This window comes from Manis javanica, chromosome X (assembly GCF_040802235.1).
Source record: "Manis javanica isolate MJ-LG chromosome X, MJ_LKY, whole genome shotgun sequence".
Taxonomy (NCBI): Eukaryota; Metazoa; Chordata; class Mammalia; order Pholidota; family Manidae; genus Manis; species Manis javanica.
The window spans coordinates 106,775,087-106,801,231 of NC_133174.1; the positions used below are offsets into that span (position 1 = coordinate 106,775,087).

Genomic DNA, 26,145 nt, shown 5'->3' on the forward strand with positions numbered 1-26,145 from the left:
AATGTAAAATGGTACAGCCACTTTGCAAAATAGTCCAGCAGTCCCTCAAAAAGTTCAACATAGTGTTACCATATGCAGTATTGTGATTTATAAGAAAGATATAATTGGTCTTTGACTCCTGTCCTGATACAGAACTCCTAAAACCCTTGGAATTTCCTGTTGTGAGAGTAATAAAGGTATCTTTTATGTTACCGAGGTGACTTTTGGAAAGCCCTTAGATAACCTAAGGATTGGGCTGATTGCCAAGGGAACCAGTGATGTGATTGGAGGAGTGACCTCCTGGGAGGAAAGAGGGTGTGGAGATTGAATCCATTGCGAATGGCCAATGACTTAATCAATCATGCGTAAGTAAGGAAGCCTCCATAAAGACTCAAAAGCACAGGGGTTGGGAGAGCTTCCAGGCTGGTGAACCCATGGTGGTGCTGGGTTGGTGGCATGCCTGGAGAGGGCATGGAAACTCTGTGCCCTTCCCTGGGCCTTGCCCTTTGCATCTCTTCCTGAGTTATATTCTTTTATCATAGACCAGTAATCTAGTTAGTAAAATATTTCTCCAAGTTCTGTGAGCCACTCTAGCAAATTAATCAAACCATAGGAGGGGGTTGTGGGAATCTGATTTATAGCCAGTGGGTCAGAAGCACAGGTAACAACCTGGGCTTGTAACTGGTGTCTGAAATTGGTGGGCAGTGGGGAGTCTTATAGGACTGAGCCCTCAACCCGTGGAATCTGATGCTCTCTCCAGGTAGATAGTATCAGAATTGAGTTCAGTTGAGTTATACTGGAGGACACCCAGCTGGTGTTAGAGAACTGCTCCTTGTTAAGGTGTGGAACTCTCCTCCCCAACATTGGAATTGTTACCAGAACCTATTTACTATGTGACCTAAAAATTCCACTCCTAGGTATCCAGGTGTCGATCCAAGAGAAATGAAAACATATATCCCACAAAAAAACTCGTACATGAATGCTCACAGCAGTATTATTCATAATACAAAAGGTGGAAACAACCCCAATGTCTACCAACAGATGAACTGATAAACAAAATGTGGTGTAGCCTTACAATGGAATATTATTCAGCCATAAAAGTAATGAAGTTCTGATAGGTGCTGCAACATGGATAAACCTTGAAGATGTTATGCTGAGTGAAATAATTCAGTCACAAAATACCTCATATTACATGATTCCATTTATATGAAATGTCCAGAATACAGCAATCCATAGAGACAGAAAGGAGATCAATGGTTGCTTGGGGCTGAGAAAGATCGGGGACTAAGAAGGTGACACTTAAAGGGTAGGAAATTTCTTTTTAAGGTGATGAAAATGTTCTAAAATTGTGGCGATGGTTGCACATATCTGTGAATATACTAAAAAGCACTGAACTGTACACTTCAAGTGAATTGTATGGTTTGTGAATTATGTCCTAATATAGTTATTTTTTAAAAAAGAATGAGAGGCAAATGTCCTCTTATACTCAAAAGCACTCAGAACACACACAGAGTTATTGAATTAATTAACAAAAGAAAAGTATTAACTCTGATTTATCCTCATACCCCCAGTACCCAGTGCGGAAATGTGAGCATTCATTCTGCATAATGCTTCTGGTCAGTCTATTCTGTATCTGACACTTGTCTCAGCCTCAAGGACAGAGAGAGACCTGTAGGACCGACATTTGCTCCCCCAGCATCCTGCGTCCACTTCCCTTTCACCTCTCCTCACCCAGCAAAGTCTGTTGTATATAGTGTGTAGTAGAGTCCTGTTAATGGCAGCAAGGGGTGGCACCCTTCAGAAAGGAAAGAAGGAGGGAGTACATAAACAGAGTTGACAGAGGAAGGAAAAGAACCAGAGCAGTGAGCTCCCTGGCTACAGAGGTAAGTAAGGCATCTCCCAGGCCTTGGAGGCCCTGAGGTGTCCCAGTGAGCTCAGCTCAGTATGATAATTAATCTTCACACTGGGGGCCCTGGGTCAATACAACCTGATTAAAATGTTTAGCACTTCAGTTGAAGAAGGCAGAGAAGGGGATGATGCATCCTAAACACGTGACAGTCCAAAAGCCATGGCTCATAAGGGGTAGTCCTCAATAACCCAGGAAATGTCTATTTATGGAACACACTCAAGAGGTGTTGCTAGATTCAGAACATTTTAAAGGTGTGATGGTCTTTCTGATACATCAGTTTGGCTAGGCTACAGTCTCCAGTTATTCAGTCAAGTACTAATCTAGGTGTTGCAGACAAGGTATTTTGCAGATGTGGTTAAAGTCCATAGTTCACTTTAAGTAAGGAAGATTATCCTAGAGGACCTGGTGGGTCTGATTCCATCCATTGAAAAGCCTTAAAAGCAGGGCTGGGGCCTTCCTGATAAAAGAAATTTCACCTGTGGACAGTTGCTTCCGCCTGTGGACAGCCAGCCTTTGTATAATTTACCCTTCCTGAAGGCCTGCCCTGTGAATTCCCAATTTGCCTAGTCAGGTCTCACAGTTGCAGAAGCTAGTTCCTTACAGTAAATTTCTTAATATGTACCTCCTACTGGTCCTGCTTCTCTGGTTGAACCCTGACTCACACAAGAAGCAACCATTACTCCAAGATGATAAATTTACCATCAGATTAAAGTTTAATCATATGGAACATGCCTAGCACCGAGATCTTGGTTTCTAATACCATTCTCCAGTAAAACAAACCAAGGTTCTTTGTTTTCTTGGAGAAATGGCTGATTCTAGGGCTGGAGAAATGCTGGATTATATACAACACAAAGCATAAAATAAATATCCAAAAATACATTTTGATATAAAGAAATGACAGAATAAATAAATAGGGCAGAAGATACAAATCTCCCATGCCAAAAAATTCCAAATAGTTTATGGAGATACTCCTCTCTTAAAGAGAAGGAAGTTAACTCCCCACTCTTTAAAGAGAGGGCTACACACATTGTGTCTTCCTTCCAAAGAGTACAGTTGGGAACGGGAAGAAAAGAGTAACTTTAAAGTGGAGAAACATGACCAACACTACTTGAGCCAGGTGATCAAGGTGATATCATGGTATCTCTAATGATAGATCATGTTTATAGTATGTACCCTTGATATGATCTGTTAATAAAGGCTCTTTACCTCTGTGATCTTCTCCCCAAAACTTATAACCTCACTCTAATCATGAGAGAAACATCAAATAAAATTCAATACAAGGTATCCCTCAAAATATTTGACCAGTACTACTCAAAACCATCAAGGTCATCAAAAACCAAGGAAAATCTGAGACAATGTCACATCCAAGAGGAGCCTAAGGAGACAGAACAACTACATGCAAAATGGCATCCTGGATGATATCTTGGAAGAGAAAAAAGGATACTCGGTAGAAACTAAGAAAATCTGAGTGAACTATGAACCTCAACTCTCTGTATTATCTTCTCAATCTTTCTGTAAATCTAAAGCTGTTCAAAAGAAGTCTATTAACTTAGAGCAGGAAAAAAATCAGATGAGCAAACACTTCTGAATATGTACTCTGTAAAGTGTCAGCACTAGGCTACAAATTTAGGAGTAATTCTGCTGTTTCCATTTTTACTTTAATTTATAAGCAAGTCTTGATGATTTAAGTGACCGGCAGTTTGTCAACCCTCTGATGAAAGTGACTGTCCTCTCCTAGTCAGTGCCAAATGAATGGCTTTTCTACTCCCAAAGACATTAGCAGGTAGCCCCCAGTTAATAACATCACCTTCTATTTCATCAAAAACTTAAAAACCCTCTAAAGAGAATTTATTCAACTTCCTGCTCCCAAACCCATGAACTGATCTGCATTTGTACCAAATTTCCCCCTGTGCTCCTGTTATAATAATAACAGCAGCTACCATTTATACAGTGTTAACTATGTGCCATGAACAGTGGTAAGCATATTATGTGCATTATCTCCTTCAATCATCAGACCAAACTTAGGAGGTAGATTCTCATAATTTCCCTGTTTTACAGTTGAGGAAACCAAGACTCAGAAGAGTAGGTGACTTGCTCAATGTCTCACAGCTAGAAGGTGATAGAATCAAGTGTTCCAAGTCAGACTCTAAAGTCTGAACTTTTAACTCCTAGACGCTCCTCTGTAAGACAAACTCCTAGTCCTGTGGTCTGACTCATCCCTTCCCAGCCCTCTGGGAGCTTTGTTACATAGACTATTCCTATTGACCCCTCTGTCTTCCTACTTCTCTTCTGTGTCCTTTACATCATTATGCAAATAAACTGTCACTTCTAGCTCAAAACAGAACCCCTCCCATAACCCCACAGCCATTTCCAGTTCTCTCTCGACTTGCATAACCCAACTGTCTATTGAATATCTTCACCTGGAAGCCTTACAGCTATCCCAAACTAAATATATCCAAAACTGAAACCTTGATCCCTCCACTTTCCCACCAAAAAAGCATTCTCATGGTCTTCCCCTCAGTAAGTGACACTACCATCTATCCTGTTGCTCAAGCCAGAAACTTGGGCATCACCCTTGCCACCTCCCTCCTTCCTACACTCAATCACAAGTCTTGCTGATCCTACTAAGTCTCTCTTATCTGTCTATTTCACTCCATGTCCAGTGCCTTGGCCCTAGTGCCAGCCATCATTTCTTACCCAGGCTACAAACCACAGCCTCTTACCAGTATCTCTGTCCAGCTTACCCTGCCCCACTCCAACCAGTCTGAGCTCAGCAGCCTACACACTAACCTTGGTGATTTCTTAAATTCAGACCTGAGAGACCACTGTCCAATTTCAAACCCTTCAGTGTTTTCCTGGGCCTCAGAATAGAGTCCAAGCTCCGTCTCAAGGCTCGGAGGCTCCTTGGTGATCTGGCCCCTGCTTATCTCTCTGGCCATTCTTCAACACTACTTCCTATCACACCCTCTCCCACTGCCCCTGAATATGGCCACTTTCCACACTTCCACCACACAGAGCAACTTTCACTTCCCTAAAGTCTCCCAGAGCCCTCGACTGGGCTTTTTTGAAGTCTGTTCCCTCTACATATGAACATGTCGCACTCCAGCCCCCCAAACCTAAGGCTTCCTCAGCCTCTAAGGCTCAGCTTGCTCTTGTGCAGCACCTTCCATGTTCAGGACAGGTTCCCGAGGATCTAGTGCCTTCCTTGCCACAGCCCTCAGCTTTCGGGGCTACAACTGTCTGCACATTTGCCGCCCCCACCCTCCACCACAGACTCTGAACCATGAAAATGGGGGCCTATTGATGTAGCTCACCACTGTAGCCCAGCACCCAGCACTGTGTTTCTGCCCTGTAGTCTCTAATGGGTGTTTGTGGAATAAGCAAGTGGAAGTAGGAGGCAGCTGACCCTGAATTTGGATCTACAGGCTTTTTGATTAAACTAATTTGATTAAAATAATTTTTTTATTGTAGCTCATTCGTCTTCTGTTCCCAAGCCCTTCTCCCTTTGTTTCCCTGTGGAAACACTTTTTCTGATAAACACCATATCATATGATAAACACCATATCGTACGTATGTACACTTACAAATGTAGCATTAGAGGTTCATGATTTTAGAATGAATTTCCTCATTCCATGTGGAAGAAAACTCAAGTCCCCAAAACTGAAGTGGTTTGTTAGTAGCAGATTCACTGTAGCTATAAAAGTGGGGCTAGGTCTTGGATTTCTTGGTTCCAGTACTCTGTCCCCCATCTTACCATGCTGCGACAGGTTAAAGGTGACCATGAGTTCTTTGATACTCTTCCCAATGACATGTGGGGGCTATATCTCCTTTCCTTGAATCTAGGTGGGTTCTGTGTCGGACTGTCCCTGCTCTGCGTTTTAAGAGTCGCCCGGAGTGGAGCTTCCCCGCTCTGAGTTTCAACGGTCCCTGTTAGGGCACCACTTGTTGGACCCTCCCTGCTTCTGACCCGCAGATAAGGGAGGAGACGCGATGACTTATCGAAGACCTGAAAGGACCAGCCAGGGGACTCAAGGCGTAACAGCGCAAGAATGGTGCTGAGAGGGCACCTCTCATATTTATTGATCAAATGGTTGTTAACAACAATAAAATTCTGTATAGGGGACTCAATGCACAATCATTAATCAAGTCCAACTCTCAACAGTCTCCAATCTTCTGAAGCATAACAAATAAGTTCTTACATAGGGAACAATGCAAGGGTACTCATATCACAGAAACTGTTTCTGTTTTGACCACGAATCGTGAACTATAAACAGTTGAGTCAGATATGATTATTCATATGATTTTTATACTTTATATATGAATTCCCACAGTTCTGTAACTTCTTAAACCAATAAAACACAGTGAAAGAGATGTACTGGGCAGGGCCCAAACTGAATGTGGGGTCCCTTCTAAAAATTTTTTAAGAATTTCAAGTCTTCCTCCCAGATTAGATTACCCTGGTCTAATTATAAGAAAATCTTCAGACAAATCAGGTACAAAATACCTGACCAGTACTCCTTAAAACTGTCAAGGTCATCAAAAACAAGGAAAGCCTGAGAAATTGCCACAGCCAAGAGAAGCCTAAGAAAACATGACAACTAAATGTCATGTGGGACCCTGGATGGAACTCTAGAACATAAAAGGTATATTTAGGCAAAACTGAGGAAATCTGAAAGAAGTATGGACTTTTTTGTTAAAATAATGTAACGATATATGTTCATTAATTGTGACAAATATACTAATATAAGATGTTAATAATAGAGGATACTGGATGTGGGGCATATAGTTACTCTTTGTATTATCTTTGCAATGATTCTATAAATTGAAAACTGTTCTAATAAAATTAAAAGTTTATTTTAAAAAAAGAATTTCAGGATGGAATAGAGGTTTGGGGGTGGAGGATGGGTAAAGTAGGTGAAGTGGAAAATATTCGTAAGAATGGTATCTTGATCTGGGTGATGGTTACATGAGTGTATACACATGTCGAAATTCAACAAGCTGTATACTAAAATTTGTGTATTTTATTGTATGTACTGCAATAAAAAAAAGAATTTCAAGATGGCAAAAACAGGGAATCAAACTAAGCACAGGGCCCTGTGTGACATGCCTGAGAAGCTGGTCCTGCTGCCAGTTTCAGGGTCTGGCAATTCTTAAGAGTTAGGCAACAGTTTCCAATTCCTGTCTCTTGTAACACTCAATCAAGCCAGCTATGACATTAGCAGTGGATGACCCTGAGATCACCATGCTGTGAGAAGCCCAAGCCACATGGATTGGCCCTGGAGGAAGAGAGGCCATGGGGAGAGAGAGAGGCCAAGAAGCACTAAGGTGCTCAGCAGACCAGTGTAGGTGAATCACCCCACACATGCCACTTTGGCATATGTGTTATTTTGAGCTGAAAATAATCAAGGCCTAAGAATCTGAGGAAGAAACTTTGACTTTCCCCCTAACTGCATAAAATGGGTTTGGATGGAGGACCTGCTCCAGGAAGTGAGCCATCACCACAGATTACTGCAGTATAATATGAACTAGGGGTAAACAGGGAGGGATTTAGCAAAGTCTGTCTGTTAAAATCCCTCTCTGTGTCCCATTGTTTCTGTGTGGCCCAGCAAACATTTGTTTACCAAATATTTACTCCTTTTCATCTTCCTGTGACTTGCTTTCTTTCTTTCCCTTTGAAGTCCCAGACCCCCATCCCCTTTTTCTTAGTTCAGGATGATGCATAACCTCATTTTGCCTACTGTCTTTGGAATCTCTCGTCTTTTTGTGTGGATTCCCCATAGGTACACAGTTAAACTGAATTTTCTTCTGTTAATATGTTTCATATCAGACAATTTTTAGACCAGCCTTGGAAGGTAGAGGAAGATTTTTCTTCCCCCAACAGCTGGCATAATCAGCAGGATAAATTTCCAGCTGCAGCTGAGAGATACTGAGACCTGACAAAAAATTGGCAGAAGGTAGACTTCTAAAGATGTTAGTCTCCTAATGGAAGCAAGAGTTGTGAGAGTCCTTCTTCTCTCTTTGTGAACCTAGGTTAACAGGAGAAAATATTTATGAAACTAGTTACTTGGGATTAGTGACTCTGGTAAATTTGGCAGAGTACTCTTGGTTTTACTGATCCATTTCCTCCTAGAAAATGTCACTGTTTTTCTTCGTCTTTTGTGTCATTTGTCATGATGAGGGAAAATTCTGAAATGTCCTAAATTAACTGACATAAGGGCCAGAGAATGAAGGGGAGAGACAAGAGAGGGTCATCAGTCAATAGCCATGGACCAAAGCTCACCAGAAACTTCATGTTTGTGGATGAAGTCATTTTAACAAGCATCTAGAAGGTTCCCCGGACCAGCACATCCTCCTTGCGCATGACCAGTGTCTGACTATCAACAACTAACCCACAAGCCTGCTCTATATACTAGCCATCTATTCCAGGACTTTCCCTGCTTTGAGTTAGCCTGCCTTCCTTATCTGCAGTCAATGTAGAGAACTTTCTTTCCTTGAGACCTGTTATAAATATCCCGTTTATTGAGTCTGGTGGCAAGTTATTTCTGAGAACTGGCTTTGCTTCTGCTTTTCGAGAAATGGACATTTGATGAGCAGGAGTCTCACCTGGCTTTAATATCACCCACTTTATACATAAAAGAGCCTGTTTGCATACCTGTGGGTGGAAGGATGTTTATTGGCTGACAGAGCTGCCAAGAGCAAACCATCAGTCACAGAAGTACCAGCCCAGGGGTGGGGTAGAGAGGGAACACAAGCGCCTAGATATAATTGGGCTGGTGCCTGCCAGTCACCATAGAGACCTGCCCACAGAGTTCCTCCTGGTACCACAGGTGGGAAAATAGAGATCAGAGAGAGTGGTGAGAGCAGAGAAGTGAAGAGCTTAGGGGGCAGAGAGAGGAAGCAGGAGAGAGAAGCCATGGAGCCCCACTGCTAGGAAGGAAGAAGAGAGCCCTGTGCTGGGGAACAGGAGGGTGCAGTGCTGGAGCCAGGAGAGACTGAGTTGTCTTTGCCACTTATACATAGCTGGGTCACTGCCCTCAGAATAAACTTGGTATGAGCCCCTTTTAACCCCCAACTTTGTTGTCTTTATTCATTCTTAGTGAATTCATAATGAACTTGCCCAACTCAGGGAACCCCCACCTTCCAGAGCAACACTGGTGAATCAGAAACTTCCTGTTCCAGGACTCAGTCCTTTTCTGGCTGCATCTGTAAAGGCTCAATAAACCCTTTTATATCAGAGAGCTATAGAGTTTTTGATTTGTCAGTCATAAGGAGGAAAAATCACAGGACAGGACACACAAGCATGGGCCCTATAAGCCTGTTATTTGAACTGGCTTTACAGATTGGTGAGTCCATGGTTCTTACCAGACTGAAGTCTATTTAGATGAATTTTGCTGTGGGTTAATGTGCACATGAGATAAAGGCTGTGACCAAGGGACATCTTGGAAGCCAAAGCTACAGAACTGGTGGGCATGAGCCAAGCACTTAAGGGCTGTTAGAGTACTCCCTACATAACTCAGATTCCTATTTTAGGATAAGCTGACTGTGGAACAGGTTAGATCGACACTAGGTTACCTTCCAACCTCAAAAAAACTTCTCTGCAACAAGGTACACTGTACGACACCATATGATCCCCAACCCCAAGGCACATCCATTGTAAGTATTAGTTTGGCTCCAAGAGACCCAAGGCTTAGCTAAAGCTATTAATGTGCATATAAGAAAACCCAGGGGGTGGGGGAGCCTCAAGATGCAGAGTAGGAAGGCAAGATGGAACCCTTTCTCCTGTCTCTGCAGGAGAAAGGGCAGGAGGATGATACCTCCTCAGCCCCCCTAAGCCCAGTGAGTTGAGCACTCTCAGGAGCTACAGGTCCTCCATCCTCCTCACTGGCAGCTCATCCCAGAGATGCCTCCCCGTGTGCCACTGACAGACCAGCCCACTCAGCCAAGCAGCATTTGACTTTGCCGCCTGGCAGGTACAGGGAGACTCTCCCAGCTTTCAGCCTAACTGGAGAGATGCCTGCAGGAGCCAGCTCCTAAAACTCCTTCCTCCCCATGGGTGGCCAAACTCAGTGGGTGCTGCATGTTTCACTGTTGCTAGGAAGTACCTGAAGAACTCACTACTGCTGCAGCTGTGTGCCACTGAGGTGTGACTATCTGCCTCCACCACTGGCAGGATCTCCCACCACTAAACTTATTACCTCCAGTCACCCTTGTGCCACCTCCCCCCCACCATGCACATCACCACCACCATGAGCTGGTAGGCCCTTCCACTATGCAACTTGCTTCCTAAGCACACACAGCATATGATTCTTACTGTCACAGCTGCCACCATGGCATGCCCCACTGCTGCTGCTGTGTGCCTCTGTGCCTTCCTACTGCATGACTTGCCGCCACTGCTGGGCATCTAAGGGTTCCACAACCAGGTGACTTGCCACCAATATGAACCTGTGCACCCTACCATTATGCAACTTTCTCTGCAACCACCTCACCCACCTTGTTAACCAAGCATTCCTGCCATCACTATACAGCAGGGCAAGGGCAGCACTGCCAACAATGATCCCAGCAGAAACCACTGCTCTGGTCACATAGGCCCTGCTGAGGCAAACCACCGGCCTCAGCAGACTGAGATAAACCACTGCCAGCAGACAAACGGAAAGGTGACCCCCTACATATAGTCCACCAACAACAACTGGGGCTTCATCGCCAAGGAGGAGCAGGCCCTGGAGAGGAGTGTCCTGAGTTTCTAGGAATTACAAGATACCTTCTTCATAAAGCCATTACTCTCTAGATCAGGAAGTAGATCCATCTAATACAAAGAAAGAAACATGGAAACCCACACAAAATAAGGAGGCAGAGGGATATGTTCCAAACAAAACTACAGGATGACATCAGAAAGAGGGCTAAATGAAATAGAGATCACCAATCTTCTTGATAAAGATTTTAAAGTAAAAGTCATATATCTGCTCACTGATCTGCAGTAATGTATTAAAGATCTCAGGGAGGACATCAACAAACAGGTAGAAGAACTGACGAATAGTAACTGAAATGAAACTCAAAATGTAGGGAATGAATATTAGATTCCTGCAAGTAAAGGAGACAATCAATGAGATGGAAATTAGAGAACAGGAACACAATGAAGCTGAGGAACAGAGAAAAAAGGATCTCTAGGAATAAAAGAATAATAGAGCTGCGAGAGTCCTTAGGACAGCATCCAGCCTAGCCAATTTACCACTGTATCCCCAGCAGCCAGCACATTGCTTGGCACATGTAGATATTCTATAAATATTTGTTAAAAGAATGAATGTTATTCTTCACTGTTCCCATTTGGACATAAATATTCTCATCTTCTTGGGACTCTTTACTGTTTCCTAAGAATAGCACTGGGCTCCAGACTTCTACTTCCTCTATAAATTAGGGAGTCTTATAGCAGTTTGTTGCCGATTCATTTCCAGTTTTCAGTTTTCACCTAAATATCTACACCAGTGTGAGTTTTCTGTCAACTACCTGCTGAAACAGAAACTGCATCCCTGCCCCCATCTGGTCAAAAAATAAAGAAGGAAAGAAAGGCAGGCAGGAAGGAGGAAAAGAGGAAAGAAGGGAGGAAGGAAGGAAAAAGAAAGAAGAAAAAATATCAGTTACAGATTTGTACCAGGAAATCTTTAAGATGAATTGCTACCATTTACTAATTCCCAACAATTGACCAGGAACTATTTTTGCTGTTAGAGCAGGCACTTTGAACTCACCGTCTATTTTAATTGTCACAGCAAGTCTATACCACAGAATTATTAGCCCCCGTTTCACACATACTCAGGGTGGTTAATTAACTCCCCTAACGTCACCCAGCTAATAAGTGAAAGATATGCAATGTAATCCCCGACCTTCCCTAGCTCCAAAGCTCTGTTGAGCTTTCCATGTCACTCTGCTGCCCCCATGCAGTTAACCAAAGAACCTACACAATTGGTTATGCTAAGCCTGGACAGCCCACAAATAGTACATTTTCTCTGTCCACCAATGGGGACCCAACCAGTGCAGACATGACCTTAAGGTAGGTGTTTATCATGTAGACATCACTAGTGAAGCTCAAAATATTTTAGTGATTTGTAAACAAAACTCTTCTCTTTAAAAATGTACTTAGGTGTTTGGGTAGTTATTTTATTTTTCAATAAATGTTTTATTTTTGAATAGTTTAAGACTTACAGAAAATTTGCAAGAATATTACAGAGCACTCCTGTTTACCCTGAATTCAGTTTCCCCTATTGTTTCTATGTTTTTTAAATGTTTTAAATCACAACCACGATAGTGAATTGGTAATAAAAAATAAAGTTACCTCTACTGGGACTTCCAGAAAAAGATGACAGTATAGGATGACAAGGTAGAAACCTCCTCCAAAAAACACAGAAAAGAAGAAAATATAGCTAATGCAACTAAACCTGAAAACAACCTCAAGACTGTAGAATAGACCACCTACACCTTAAGAAGAAGAGAAGATCACAGAGAAAAGGGTAAAGTGGCACAGCCAAGACTGAGTGGGGTCCAAGCCCTTCCCCACACAAGCCTACAGGCAGGAGAAAGGGGAAGAGAGTGGGCAGAGGGTAGGAGCCCAGGAGTGCTGCACACTTGGCCCTGGAGACCTGCTCAGGGAGCACAAGCCCATATTACATTGGTTTCTGGTGATTAGTGGGGCTGGATACCAGGGAAAGGCAGAACACTCTGGGAGGATACCAAGGTGGAGAGGTTTGGGTGGGTGTGGGGGGTAGGGGTATAATAGTGGCACAATAATTTGCAATTACAATATAAGTTGGTCACGAAGACTGTTGAACCACTCTGATGTACATTGGAACCTAACATAAGATTGTATATTAATGATACTTTAATTTTAAAAATACATATAACATACAAAAAAAAAGGAAAAGTAACATCTAACCTGTCCTGCTTGGAACTCATCAAAATACATGTTTCAGAAAAAAACTCAGAAAGACAGGGACCAAGCTATAATACATAAGGCATGAAATAAGGTCTGCCAGAACAAGTGGCTCCAGATTAGAACATGGACTCATCTCTGAGCCTATGGACAGAATTAACATTTGATTCTAGTTTGAACTCCTAATAGGCCTGTGGCCTAAATCCAAGATTTTGATCTTAGGTCAAAAGGGTATCGCTTTTTCAAATCCCACAGCTCACAGGATTGTCTAATTTAATTCAGGATTCTCTCTTGTTCACTTGACATGGCATCTTTTCCACCTGTCAGTATTCTTGGAAGCCTTTGAAAATACTCACAGAAAAGCAAATTTAAACAAAATTCACCATAAAGTCCTATAGAAAGCACTGGGTGCAGAGAGGCAAACCTAAGAGGACAAAGGCGCAGAGAGGTAGGGATTTCTTGAGGAAACACCAGGACTAGCATACAGGTTTCTTGTTCCTAGCTCAGAGTGCCATTGGAGTAGATGCTCTCTGGAATGTCAGCTCAGCCCCTACTGCTCACTCTGGGCACCAGCCTACCCATAGGGCAGTCATGGTTATACAGGACCCTGCCCCCTGAGCCATAGTTTACTGAGTCTTGACTCGGCCAATCAGACTTACCTTCTTATGATCTTGCTGTTGAGACTGAAAGATTCCTGCCCATTTTTCTCTAGGACAAAGAGGACGCCATGTTCGGTCTTGCTCTGAAAGCAGAGGAAACAGGTCTTCCAAGGGATGAGAGTAAAGTGGACTTTCAGAAAGCAGCTAAAAGAAATATCCCAGAGGGAGAGAAGGCTGCCTGACTTCTCAATGGCTTTCAAGGCCCTGGTTCTGGTTCTTCTTGGAGCCTGGCTGCCCCGTGCCTGGGTTCCATGAGATATCTCTGAAAGCCTGTATTAAATTCCCTGCTTAAAAAAATAAAAAGCAACATATGTGAGTGGCTTTATTCTAGCCCAGAGAGTTAAGTTTATTTTTCCTTTTCTTTAAAATTTTTTTCCAGATTATAAAGGACATGCTCACTGTAGAAATTTTAATTAGCTTTCTTCTCATTACAAAACATTTGTTATGTCTCTATATTCTGAGAAATATAAAAATGAAATTAAATCACCTGCAATGAGATGTATACACATGTTCAGCAAAAGATATATACAAAGATTCTCAGAGCAGTACTACAAAGCCTCCAAACTGGAAACCATCCAAATGCCTATCAAGAGGAAAATGGGGAAATAAATTGTGGTATAGTCACACATAGAAACACTTTTGAAAATTAATAAAAGCAAACCTCATTTAAAATGAAGTCAGACTGAGGTGACTGGTGGGTATCATGGGGGAAGGATGGAGTGGGTGGGTGAAACAGGTGAAGGGGATAGAGGTACAAAATCTCAATCATATATATATATATAAATTAGTCATGGGGATGAAAGTAGAGCATAGAGAATATAGTCAATGATTCTGTAACATCATTCTGTGTTGACAGGTAGTAACTAAACTAGTCGGGGTAAGCATTTAATAATGTAGATTACTGTCGAATCACTATGTTGTATACTTGAAAGCAATATAATATTGTTTATCAACTAGTTTTTTAAAAATGCTTTAAAAAATGAAATCAGAATGCCAGAAGGGGGAGCTCTCACACCCTGCCACTCCTAGTTGATTGCGGACCCCAACCGGAAGAGACTGTGCCTGTCACTCCCTGCAGGAAGATTCCTGTACTTTACTACCCCAGCAGGAGGAAGAAAGGTGTTCTCCTTGCCTGGCAAAAGCCCAACAAATGAGAGACTGTCACAGCTCAGCCAATTAAAAGCCATTATACTCACTTATTACTCCAATGGACTTTTTGTTTATAACAGCTCCTTCTAACGCCCCCCTTCTTCTATAAAAGAGCATTCTTTTCCTTTGTTCTCTGGACTTGCCTATGGTTTTGCCATTACTTGCGTGTCCTGAATTGCAACCCTCTGCTGGTCCCCAATAAACCCCTTTTTGCTGGTAAAATAACTGATAGTTTTAAGGTTAACACATTATACAGCAATGAAACCCAATATCCACAATTGCACGTAACAGCTAACACCTTGTGATGATGAGCAAAAGCAAGCACAAGGAGACATGCAAAGTTAATTATTCCATTAATATAAAATGTAAAAGCAGGCAGGGCTAATCCATGCTGTTAGATGTTACAATAGTGGTTATGCTGGGGAGAGATGGTGTGTGGAAGGGGTCCCAAGGAGGGGCTTCTGGAAAGCTGATCATGTTTCCTGATGTGGGTGGTGGCGACACAACTGGATTCACCCTGTGAAAATTCATTGAGCTATACTTATAAGAAAGTACACCTTCCTGTATGTATTTTTCAACAGAATTTTTTTAAAGCCTATAATTCTAGTATTGATAAGAAGGGGGATTTTTTTTAAAGAGGGAGGAATGTTCACTTTTAAACTTTCTCTTTTTCTTTACTCTAGATTACCCTGGCCTGGCCTATGCTGCTGGTGTTTGCTATTTTTGGTGTATTATTCTATCATTTCCCTCACTACTACTATTATGTGCATCTTTGTCTCTATGAAACATCTCCAAAACATTGGTATTGTCAGCTCTGCTGGAATCTAAATAATTCAAATTGATGAAGAGAACAGTCTCATTTAGAGTCAGGCTGAAAACCAAGTCCTGTCCTGCTGCTCCTGCCTGTTTCCATCAGCTTCAGCAGTGATTGTACTAGAGTGCAGGTGGCAGCCCCCCAGTGTGGTGAAGGAGGCTGTCCTACAGAGCGTGAGTGGCGAGAACAGCGCCACTCCCAAATCATGGCATGCCTGAGCTTTCATGAGCTGCCTGTCCTGATCCTTTCCCTAGTACCTTAAACTCCAGCTACCTACCTACTCACACACACACACACACACACACACACCCCACACACAGTTTGCCTCCTTGTGAATCTGGGGGAGGCCTTCCCTGACTCTCCAGGCAAGTCATTATTCCTTCACTCCTTGTATTACACATGGCAAGGAACACATTCTGTTCTTGCTCACTTACTTGTCCATGTCCCCTTTCATTCATTCATTCATTCATTCAGCCATCCAACCAACTTATTTATTGAGCACTTCCTTTGTGCCAGATGCTGTGTTAGGTGAGAACAGTCAGCAGTGAGCAAGACAGACCCATCCCTATCCTTGTGAGTTCACAGTCATGAGGAAGAGAATTAAGCACACAGGTACCTTTATAGTTACAATTGTGAAGGAACCCTACAGGGTGATTAGAGTTACTAAGCAGAGGAACCTAACTGGATTAAGGGAAAAGAGGAGCAGCCAGGGAAGGTCTCCCTGTGGAAGCAAGAAGTAGATTGAGAACTTAAAGATGAATGTGAGTTCACCAGGCATAGAGAGAACATTCCAGGTCCAGGTCCAGGGAATATGATGTGGGAAGGCTCTAAGGTAGGGTGGAGCTTGGTATGTTGAGAGACAAAGAGACCAACATAGCTGGATCTGGCATAGGAGTGAAGAGGGGTAGGAGCTATGCCATGCTCTTTTGGGCCATTTTAAGATTTATCCAAAGAGTACTGTGAAGTGGAGGAAGAGGGGAGTAGTGTGCTGAGCAGATCTGTGTCTCAAGAAGTTCACTTTGGGGGTTTCTCAATCTTGGCACCACTGACCTTTTGGGATGGATAATTCTTGGTTGTGGAGGACTGTCCTGTGCACGGCAGGATGCTGCCAGTGGCACTTCCCTTCCCCACAACTGGTGCAACCAAAGATGTCTCCAGACATTGCTTAATGTGCCTTAAGGCACAAAATCACTCCTGATGAAGAATGACTATCCCAGACCATTTACTTAATTTGGCAAGGTTAGTTTTCTCTGATGAGGGTTTGCCACCTCCCCTCCGACACACATGTGATGAGCACAGCCTCTGGTCCCCGAACACCCACAGATACTTTGCATGTACAGGGGCTTGATGTTCGAGTCTCTGGAATACAACATAAGGGAAGTGTAAATGGCTATTTTACCCTGTTCTTTCCAAGAATTTAAAAAATCTACTCCCGTTCAGACAGTTCAGATTGTTTCTCACTGCCATTCCCGCAAACATCAGCTACCTGGCATGTTAGGCACTCAAACTGTTAGTTGCTATTAAGAGGAATGAGGGGGTGCATAAACTTTTTTCATCTGTAAAACACAGTATCTTGTAGAACTGACCCTTTCAGATATTACCACTCAATCCTGACAAAGCTGAGGTAACCAGGTGTTATGGTTTTGAAGCAATCTCTTAAGAGTGTAAATTCCCACAGCTGGTTCAGTGATGATGGAGCTGGGATTCAACCCGAGGTCAGTGCAAGATCCAAGATTTTGACTCTCATAGTCTTCCTGCCTTCTTCCCAGGGCTGTGAGGGGTTACTCTACTCCTCCAAATTAAAATCCTGCCAACTGGAAGGGAACTGGCATCTCTCTAGCAACTGATGTTGAGCACCAACTCAGTGCCTGCTCTGACTTCTCCCATGAAGACCTGTCCCTTCCCGCTGTCTTTGGTCCCTTTGTCTCATTTTAACTTCATCCAGTACTTGGTCCATCTGCTTTGGAAGGCTCTACACCAAAACTTCAGTCCTGCTCACTCCCCATTCCTGCTTTTCCTGGTCAGGCACTGGGCCAAGGGCTTCAGTGTGTTCTTACATTCCATCCTCTCAGCACTCTTAGGGAGGGCCCGTGGGCCCCATGCTGCAGATGAGGACACTGAGGTTTAGCGCTAGTGAATGAATGGCAGATTTGAACCCAGACTGTGCAGTCCCATCATACTTCAAACTGCCAATTCTTAACCCCCCCTTTGCTGCTGCCGGCTCCTCAGTAGGCCATCAAGGAATGGGCAGTTATCACCGTGGGTGACTGCACAAGGCCGACAATCTGCTGCTGTACTTTTTGTTGGTAAATGTAAACCTTAAACATATCAAAGCTCCCATTTCTTCCTCAGGAAGCATCAATCCAGTGCTCCACTGATCAGGAAACAGTGGCAAGTATACAAGCTACCAAGGGGCCTCTGGAACCAGAACCCATGTCCAACTCCCAGGCTCACAAGAAAACCCCTTGTACATGGCCAACCCTGGTGTCCATGTCATTTCCCCTTTCATTCCTAATCCTAACCTACTGGGTCTGTTGAGAAAGCTCTCTGCCCTTAGCATGACTTTGGCCCTGTCCCAACCTACTCTGACTAGTGAGGCTGAGGTACTTCTAATACTCCAAAACCACAAGCTCCCTGTCACTTGCCTGCCAATTAATTGTATCCAGTTCCTCTGCTTTGGACATGAATGACATTTGTAGCATGTTAACATTTACCAACTGTTGTTTACACTGGCAGCTCTTTGAATGCAAAGGCACCACTATCGCAATCCAAGAAAGTATTTGAAATCTAGGGACTTGTAAAGGAAGTTGAGATGTGTTCCAGATACCTGTTGGCAGCTCCCAGGTTCCTAGGGTGGTTAGTTGGTATCCTGCAGCTGAGCCTTCTAGTGTGGTTGTAGGTTAGGGGCTCCAGAGCTGCACAACCCTACCCCACCCCAACTTGCTGCACACTACGCACAGCACCTGTTGCCTGTCACTTGCCAGCTCATGCTCCCTACAAACTGGCCATGGAGTGCCCACCAAACTTGATTCCTCTTTCCTTTGCTGCAGGTTTCATCTTAATTCCACAGGTAATTAGGAAATTTTTGTTCCTTCCCATGTTTTCCAGACATTTGTTACAACTTCTGCATTGGCCTATTAGCCTCTGTGTAAGAAATACGTATTTGGTCATTCAGATGACCAAGTATGTACTTCCCAGGTATATTTGGCCTTCATCCAGTTTCTGAAAACACTGCAGTCTTTTTTTCTTTTGTAAGCATATATTTTTTTAAGGTATCATTGATATACACTCTTACAAAGGTTTCACAAGAAAAACAATGTGGTTATTACATTCACCCTTATTATCAAGTCCCCCCCGACCCCATACCCCAACACAGTCACTGTCCATCAGTGTAGTAAGATGCCAGAGTCCCCATTTGTCTTCTGGGCTATAGTCTTCCCAGCGAGCCCACACACACCGTGAGAACACTGCAGTCTTAAAGGTGAAATGGGTGTCTTGTCATGTTCATGAGACACTTTTGGACCCTACCCAAGGGTGGGGATTGGGAGCCTGGGTGGCTGAAGGTTCAATCAGTCAATGGCCAATAATTCAGTCAATCATAACTACACAACGAAGCCCTCACAAAAAACCCTGAAAAGAGCTTAATAGCTCTCTTGGATCCTGCTTCTCCATCTGGAGAGCTTTCATGCTCTGGGAACCATAAAGCATCCACATGCCAGAGGAACCAGGCCCCAAGCTCCACAAGGATAAAAGCCCCTTTATTTGGGACCTGCCCTATATATCTCTGCACCTGGCTGTTTACTTGTATCCGTTATTAAACTGGTAAACATGTTTTCCTGAGTTCTGTGAGCCGATCTAGCAAATTAATTGAACCTAAGGGGGAGGTCATGGGAACCTCCCATCTGTAGCCATTAGGTCAGAAGCATAGGGAACTGCCTGGGGCTTGCGACTTGCATCTGGAGTCTGGGATGGAAGGTAGTCTTGTGGGATGGAGCCCTTAAGGAATCTGGTGGTCTCCAGGCAGATAGTGTCAGAATTGAGTTCTTGGACACCCTACTGGGTGTTCGAGAATTGTTTGGTGTTGTGTTGGGGAGGAAGTCCCCCAGAAAATGCACTGGATTGGGTCCAGGAACCCTAAAGGAGTTGCATTATTACTGCTATATACTGTACCACTTTTGTTGTATAGGAGGAAAAAAACCAGCCTCATATACCATTTGCCTGCTCATCAATTAATCCCAAGTACTTACAGTAGTGGCTGGCACATAAATGCCAAGTAAATTTGAATTTGTGAAAACATTCTTTTGATTTCTTTCAATCATTTAAAAATGCAGAAACCTAGTCCACAAGCTGTACAGAAACAGGAGACCAGTTTGCCAACCCCTGGGTTCAGCTGATTCTTATTTATTGAGGACTGGAATTATAGAAGAGCATATAAAGAGGCTACTTAAAGAACATGTTATCCTCAAGTTACAAGGATGGCACATATATGCACTTCCCACAACAGAAGGTTTAAGAACCATTAGCCACATGGAGCTAGTATATAATCACAATTTAAAAATTTTTAAATCAGTTCCTTACTCACACTAGCCATACTTCAAGTACTTGATAGTCAAGAGATTTTTCTATCATTGCAGGAAGTTCTATTGGCCAGCATTGTGTGAAATCTAGGAGAAGCGGGAATTTAGTACTTAATGAATAGAAGAGCAGTTCAGGCAAAAGGTTTCACATATTTATTACTGAATAAACAGACGAATGCAGAGGCATAAAATCATTTCCTCAATAAAACACACCCAATTACCCAGATAGTCACAATGTTTATGGTGAGTTGGTAAGTGCATATGACTTTGATACAGCATAAATATGTGTGCCATCTTATGTGTGACTCCTTATAGACCCAGCTTGGTTCTTCTCCAATGTCTCCTCTTGGAGTTGTACCTACAGCGAAGGAAACCACAAGTTACACAGGCAGTGTGACCTCAATTTTGCTGCATTCATTCACCACAACCTTTGCCTTTCAAGTACCATAAAATCCTTGAAAGGCAAAGGGGTCCTGTTTTCCTTCCTTTAACAAGTTTGGAGCTCTTTTTGTAGATTAAAAAATGATTTCCTAGCGGTGCTTAAGAACTAGACATACCAAATTTTTACCTGTAAAAATGATTCCAGGTTAAGGAAACACTGGTTCTTAATCAGGATAGGGGTAGTGGGAAAGCACTGTCCCTTCCTAATGTATTCACCCACTTTTGATTCAACAAACCTGGGGCAAACCCAGAAATAGTCATATTTCTTTTGAACTCCCCTTCTTTCTAAACATTAAAAAGTCATTTCTACATAGTGAGTCATGTATACACAAAAGCTCCTGCCTAAGTTTTACAACAGACTAAGACTAACACCTCATCATTTCAATACCAAAGCAAGCAATTTGCAGAGCCAAGGCCATCTCAGAATTGTCCATGTCAATCTGTCACGATTTTACCCCCATAAAGGCAAAACCAAAAGATTAACACAAATTTTCTTTCAGCAGGATAATGTCAGTACTTCCACAAAATGAAGCACTGTAATTGCAACCTGCTTGCAATACATTTTAAAAGTTGGAAGACAGCTGAAGCAATAGAAAAATCATTCCACTGTTCTAATTCTCTAGGCCAAGAGTATATAAACCTAAATAAAAAATAACTTCCTAGGTCTAGGAGACCCATTTGAGCAAGAGATTAATATTGGTAATTGCAGGCACCCTCTACTGAGCTTTATATATGTATGTTTCTTTCTCCTCAAACAACCCTATAAAGGCAGATCCCACCATCACTGGACGGGGACCTGACAAGAAACTGATGTTCATTGTGATACATTAAAAGGGCTTTATTATGGATGTCAGAGGCTCTCAACAGAAATTCATCAAACTTGTAGAAGGGCTGAGCTGCCAAACCACTTCAAGTGAAGTGACTCAATGCTCTTTGCAGTACTGAATGATGGCAACACCGTAGGTTTTAAAATCTAGCTATACGTGAAACAGTGAGACACCCCCTACACATATAAATATAAATAATAAAGACCAGCATCTAGCACACAATTAACCAAAGGAAGCAATTAACTGGCCTATCAGACTATAGTGGGTGGCAATTTGCACATGTCTTTCTAACAGGCTGAATGAATTCAGCAAATGGGCACTCAATTTTAGCTCGGACAATTCACACCTTAGTCTTCCATCAGCAAACTAACTCCACTTAAATTTGCCATATAATCAAATCAGAGTTCTATACTAGCTTCACAATCTTGGACTCCCAAACTTCAAAGTCTTTACCACCTGGCAAGAGGGACACACTTGCTAGGCCCACTCTACAGTGCCAGCTTAAAAACACTCCTGAAAATAAGAACTTTGACAATAGTTTTTGGTCCCTTCTCCTTTGTGATCTTATGGGCTCAGTTATTTGGTAGGTCCAGGAAATGCTTCATTTTAAATCAACGGAAGTTGTGAAAGCTGTGTAACACTGTGTAACCTTGGGCAAGTATTACTGATTTCTGATGCTTAGCTTTCTTTCCTGAGACCTGTCTCGAGGCCCACCTGGTTTCCAAAGAGCACTGGGGCTGAAAGGCATGCAGGAGACGCGTGTTTTAGGACTAGCTTTGCCTGGAGTTAGCCTAGATGACCTTGGGGATCCTTTGTAGCAATTCTAGTAACGTCTTTCTTCCAAAACCATCAATTCAACTACTTCTGCAAGAGAGGGAAATCTTCAAATCTTTAGAAAAGATAAAACACTTCAAAGATGCACTGGGTGAGCAACATCATCTTCCCCACAGGGGTAACAAGACAAGTCATCCACCTTATGTTCTGGCCCGCACTGAAGACAACTACGAAATTAACAAATACTGGAGGGCTGTCCGTCCCTAAACTCAGTTGGTGGGTGCATGCTGTCCAGAAACCCAGAAGTACATTAAACAAAAATTTCAAACAGTGGTACAGGATAAACTAGATTGTGTGTATCTTTCAATTGCATATTTATACCCAAAAGGTAATCTTAAATTTAACAAAAAACAAGCACATGGTTGTGGGTCCTTACCGGATTTTATTACCAGTTTTCATTCGAATCCACTGAGGAATGGGACGATTCTGCTTTTGTTTCTTGGCCAGGAATCGCTTGATCCTGAAAGTCTTGTGAGAAGACTGGGAAGGAAGTGCAATCAATTTAGACGGAAACACCAAAGCTTGCTCAAATGCTTCAAAGTCAGAACTCCTTCAACCCACAAACATTTGAATGCTTCATATATACCAAAAACCACCCTCTCAATGCTAAACCCATCATGCCCTTTGCTTCTCTGAAGGCATGTACTGTAATTCCCGTTGTTCAAATAAACATCAGTAGTCAGAAAAGTAAGTAACCTGCCCCAAATCAGAGTATTAATGTGCTGAGCTGAGACTCAAACCCAGGTGTCTCCTCTCTGCTCTAAGGCTAGGGGGCCTTCCAGTCTTCCCTGCTGTCACTGCAGAACTCAGAGGACCAAATATCAAAGATGGCTAGAACCTGGTTTTCAATGAAAGAGTACAGCTTTAAGGAGGACATTCACTTACTTGCAAGTCACCAGTCTCAGTGCACTACTTTGTAAAACACGCACCTACTTTCCAAAGTCATTGAGATTAACACAAAGTCCCTGACATTCGGTAGATCTATTCTAATTCACTGATCATTTTGCTATTAATCCTATTTAAAATGTTACTTTTTCAAGGACGACTTTCCCAATTTCCCGTTACATTTTTTGGCTTTCACTAAGAACTTGGGTGATCCTCAACCACCTCCTCCCCAGTTTGCAGGACAATCCGTAGAAATGGCACTAGTGCTGGTCTAAAGCTTGGCCAATGTGGCCCAATACGCCCTTGCATAAAAGTAGGGACCTCCATAAAGGAGGCAAAGACTACAACCCTCTCTCCCAGCTCGCAGTAGCCATTGAAAAGTATAGAACACTAGATACTGATCCTCTCCGTACCTAGAAACCTATACAACTTTAAGTTCTCAGAGAACTATCACAGGTAAAACCCAAGTGACTACACAGCTGGCACTTAAGGAAGAATGCCGTTATATCATACAGATTCACACCACAGCATCCCTCTTTCCAGGCCCTTCCCACACAGGGTGACTCTCAAATCCCCGAACAAAGGGCTAACAGATCCTTTTAAATTCATTACGTGTTATATGCTCCTGGCCGCCAAATTAAGAAATTTCTGAAACCAGCAGCCCACACTCCCTTCTCGACGGGCACGTCGCGGGCAGCCCGCAGTCGGGCCAGATTTCTGGGGTGTCCCCGCCGGCCCCCACTGACTTCTCTCCCTGTCCCGGAATCAGACGTCTACGAGAGAAGGACGAAAGCAAGCGGGAACCCCTGCCCGCCTGGGCGGCGGCCGGGACCAAAAAGCGCCTCCGCGGGCCTCGCGGTGTTAGCGCAGCCCGCCCACTCCCAGGTGTCGGATCGCTTGCTAGCTTCCCCCAAGGCCCGCGGATTTCAGCAGGCGCCAAACTCTATCTTCTCTGCAAAAAGCCCTAAAAAGCCTCCCGCACCTTGACGCAGTGAACGGCGCCGGCGAGCTCAAGGGGACTCAGGTCTCGGGAAGCCACCGCAGAGCCGATGGTAACGGATGGACTTACCATACTGGGGAACAAAACCTTCTAGCGACTCCACGATGGCCGAGGAAAAGGGAGAGGAAGAAAGCGGGCGGAAGGACGTGTTTAGAAGGCCCTGACAAGGGCGGGGCTTGCAGTGACGTCATGCGAGGTCCACCTCCTCCTGGCTGGACCTTCCCCTCCGCGTACGGTCTCGTGGGGTCCTGGGAAACCAAGCTCGTTTGTGCGAAATGGGATTCACTTCGCACCACTTCCGTAAGTGTGTCCTTCAGGACTCGTCAGTGTGCCAGGGCCACCCTGCTTCGTGGGTGAGGCAGAGAACTGTGATTAAATGCTAAAGTGGGAGCTCCTCGGGAAGCCCAGGGCGCAGAGTGCACGGGCCTAACAGCCGGGGGCGGGGCAGATGTCACGTTGGAGCGCAAGGGACCTTGGTATTGGATTGAGGACGTTGGGCGCCCGGAAGCCGGCCTGGGAACGCCCGTGTGCTGGCAGAAAACCTGCGGTCTTTTCTAGACTCTAAGGAGTAGTTTCCACCTGTCTGGGCGGTGCGGGACGGGAAGGGACAGTGGCGTTGGAGGAAGCAGGAGAGGTCGGCAGAGGCTGGATTAGGTGGGCACAGGAAGTCTAGGGATGGCGTGGGTCTTCAGGGAAGAGGTTGCCAATCGACGGCAAAGCTGGGAAAGTTCGGTACAGAACCTTTTCCTTGGCTACTCGGAAGCCCAAACTGACTTTGTAGCCCGTTTTGGCAAAACGTACAGGAATTACGGTATGCGTTTTGGATGTTAATGACCTTTTCTCAGCTTTTTCTTCTCCCCATTTAAAAACGAAAAACCTCTCTGTATCTTTGCAGTCACCCCAAGCATTTTTGCTCCAATAGATTAAGTAAAGGTTTTTAACCTGGGGTCCACAAATGGTATAAAATTCGCAGGGTATAAAAACTTGGATGGGGAAAAATGATAACTGCATTTTCATCAAACTCTGTAATTTAGCACTTTATTTTTACAAATGTAGGCAACAACTATAAGTGGAATCAGCAGTAACTGTTACTGTCACCAACAGAAATCAAAGATGGTTTCACATCACGTTGCAGTTGATGCAGATGTCTCAAAATATTTATACACTCATCACTTCTTTGATATCACAGTACTTTATTCGACCCACAAGTAGAACTGTGTTAAGAATCCCATGTAACTGTAGCACACATTTTTTAAAGAAAATACTTTGATAACTATGTTACAGTGTAATTGGTTTTCTTTGTAACCCTGTGTACTTTTTTTCATGCATTTAAAAACATTCTGAAAATAAGTCCACAAGCTTCATCAGACTGCCAAAGGGTTCTATGATACAAAAAATGGTTAGGAATCCCTGCTCTGGAGTATAGTGACAGTTAATAGACCAAATAAACTATGTAGGAGACTTTGGAAATAGTCTGGGCAAGAAATGATGGTGGCCCAAAGTAAGGTGGTCCCCATGATGTTGAATAAGAAGAAATAAAATCAAGAGATGATTGTATGACAGAATTAATAGGACATAGTCCCAGGTTTTCTGTCTTGGGCAATTGGATCCTTGTGCTCTAGGTCTACAGAGGTAATATAGAAACCAGAGGAAGCTTGAACTCAGTTGAATAATTACCATTTGTTTAACAGAAAAAGTTTAGTTACTTTAATCCCATCCAGTTTTATAATTCAGAACCTCATACAGGTAATTTTGCATTTAATTGAAGTGAGACGTCAGGCTTCTTAATCTGGATTTTTATAACTTATTTAAAAGCCAATCTTTTCTTTTTTTAAAAGTATTGTTAATATACAATCTTATGTTGTTTTCAGTTGTACATCACAGTGTTTCAGCAGTTACCCACATTATCAAGTCCTCCCTACCTCCTCTAGCATTAGTTACTATCTTTCAGTGTAGGAAGATGTTACAAAATCATTGACTATTCTCCATGCTGTACCACTATCCCCATGACCAACTTATACTGCAATTGCTAATTATAGTGCCCCTATATCCCTCTCCCCGCCTCCCCTGCCCCAACTTCTCCCCCTTGGTAAGTAACCACAAGTCACTTCTCAGTCTACGAATCTACTGCTATTTCATTCCTTCTGTTTTGA

General features: G+C 43.2%; 1 protein-coding gene, 2 long non-coding RNA genes and 1 other non-coding gene across 6 annotated transcripts in view; 1 reads left to right on the top strand and 3 right to left on the bottom strand.

Moving 5' to 3' along the window:
* Positions 1–15,510, bottom strand: part of LOC118972154 (uncharacterized) — a 72,719-nt gene extending 57,209 nt beyond the window's left edge. For both annotated transcript variants that reach the window (XR_012127499.1, XR_012127498.1), the window contains exon 1: positions 13,466–15,510. This is a non-coding gene — a long non-coding RNA (uncharacterized lncRNA). The remainder of the gene's footprint in view (positions 1–13,465) is intronic.
* A 4,625-nt stretch (positions 15,511–20,135) lies between these two features.
* RPL39 (ribosomal protein L39) lies at positions 20,136–24,212 on the bottom strand. Of its 2 annotated transcripts, none has more exons than XM_073227911.1 (3): positions 24,062–24,212; positions 22,484–22,587; positions 20,136–20,363 (listed from the first exon to the last, which is right to left on the bottom strand). In XM_073227911.1, the coding sequence occupies exons 1-3, from the start codon at positions 24,062–24,064 to the stop codon at positions 20,315–20,317; spliced, it is 156 nt and encodes a 51-aa protein (XP_073084012.1). In that variant the 5' UTR covers positions 24,065–24,212; the 3' UTR covers positions 20,136–20,314. The 2 variants fall into 2 exon arrangements, with proteins under 2 accessions (XP_073084012.1, XP_073084011.1); XM_073227910.1 differs by having other exon boundaries at positions 23,975–24,095.
* LOC118972163 (small nucleolar RNA SNORA69) lies at positions 20,871–21,000 on the bottom strand. Its single transcript, XR_005060993.1, has one exon. It is a non-coding gene; the product is annotated as a small nucleolar RNA SNORA69 (small nucleolar RNA).
* LOC118968673 (uncharacterized) overlaps positions 24,209–26,145 on the top strand; it is an 89,022-nt gene continuing 87,085 nt past the window's right edge. Inside the window, exon 1 of the long non-coding RNA XR_012127500.1 lies at positions 24,209–24,292. This is a non-coding gene — a long non-coding RNA (uncharacterized lncRNA). The remainder of the gene's footprint in view (positions 24,293–26,145) is intronic.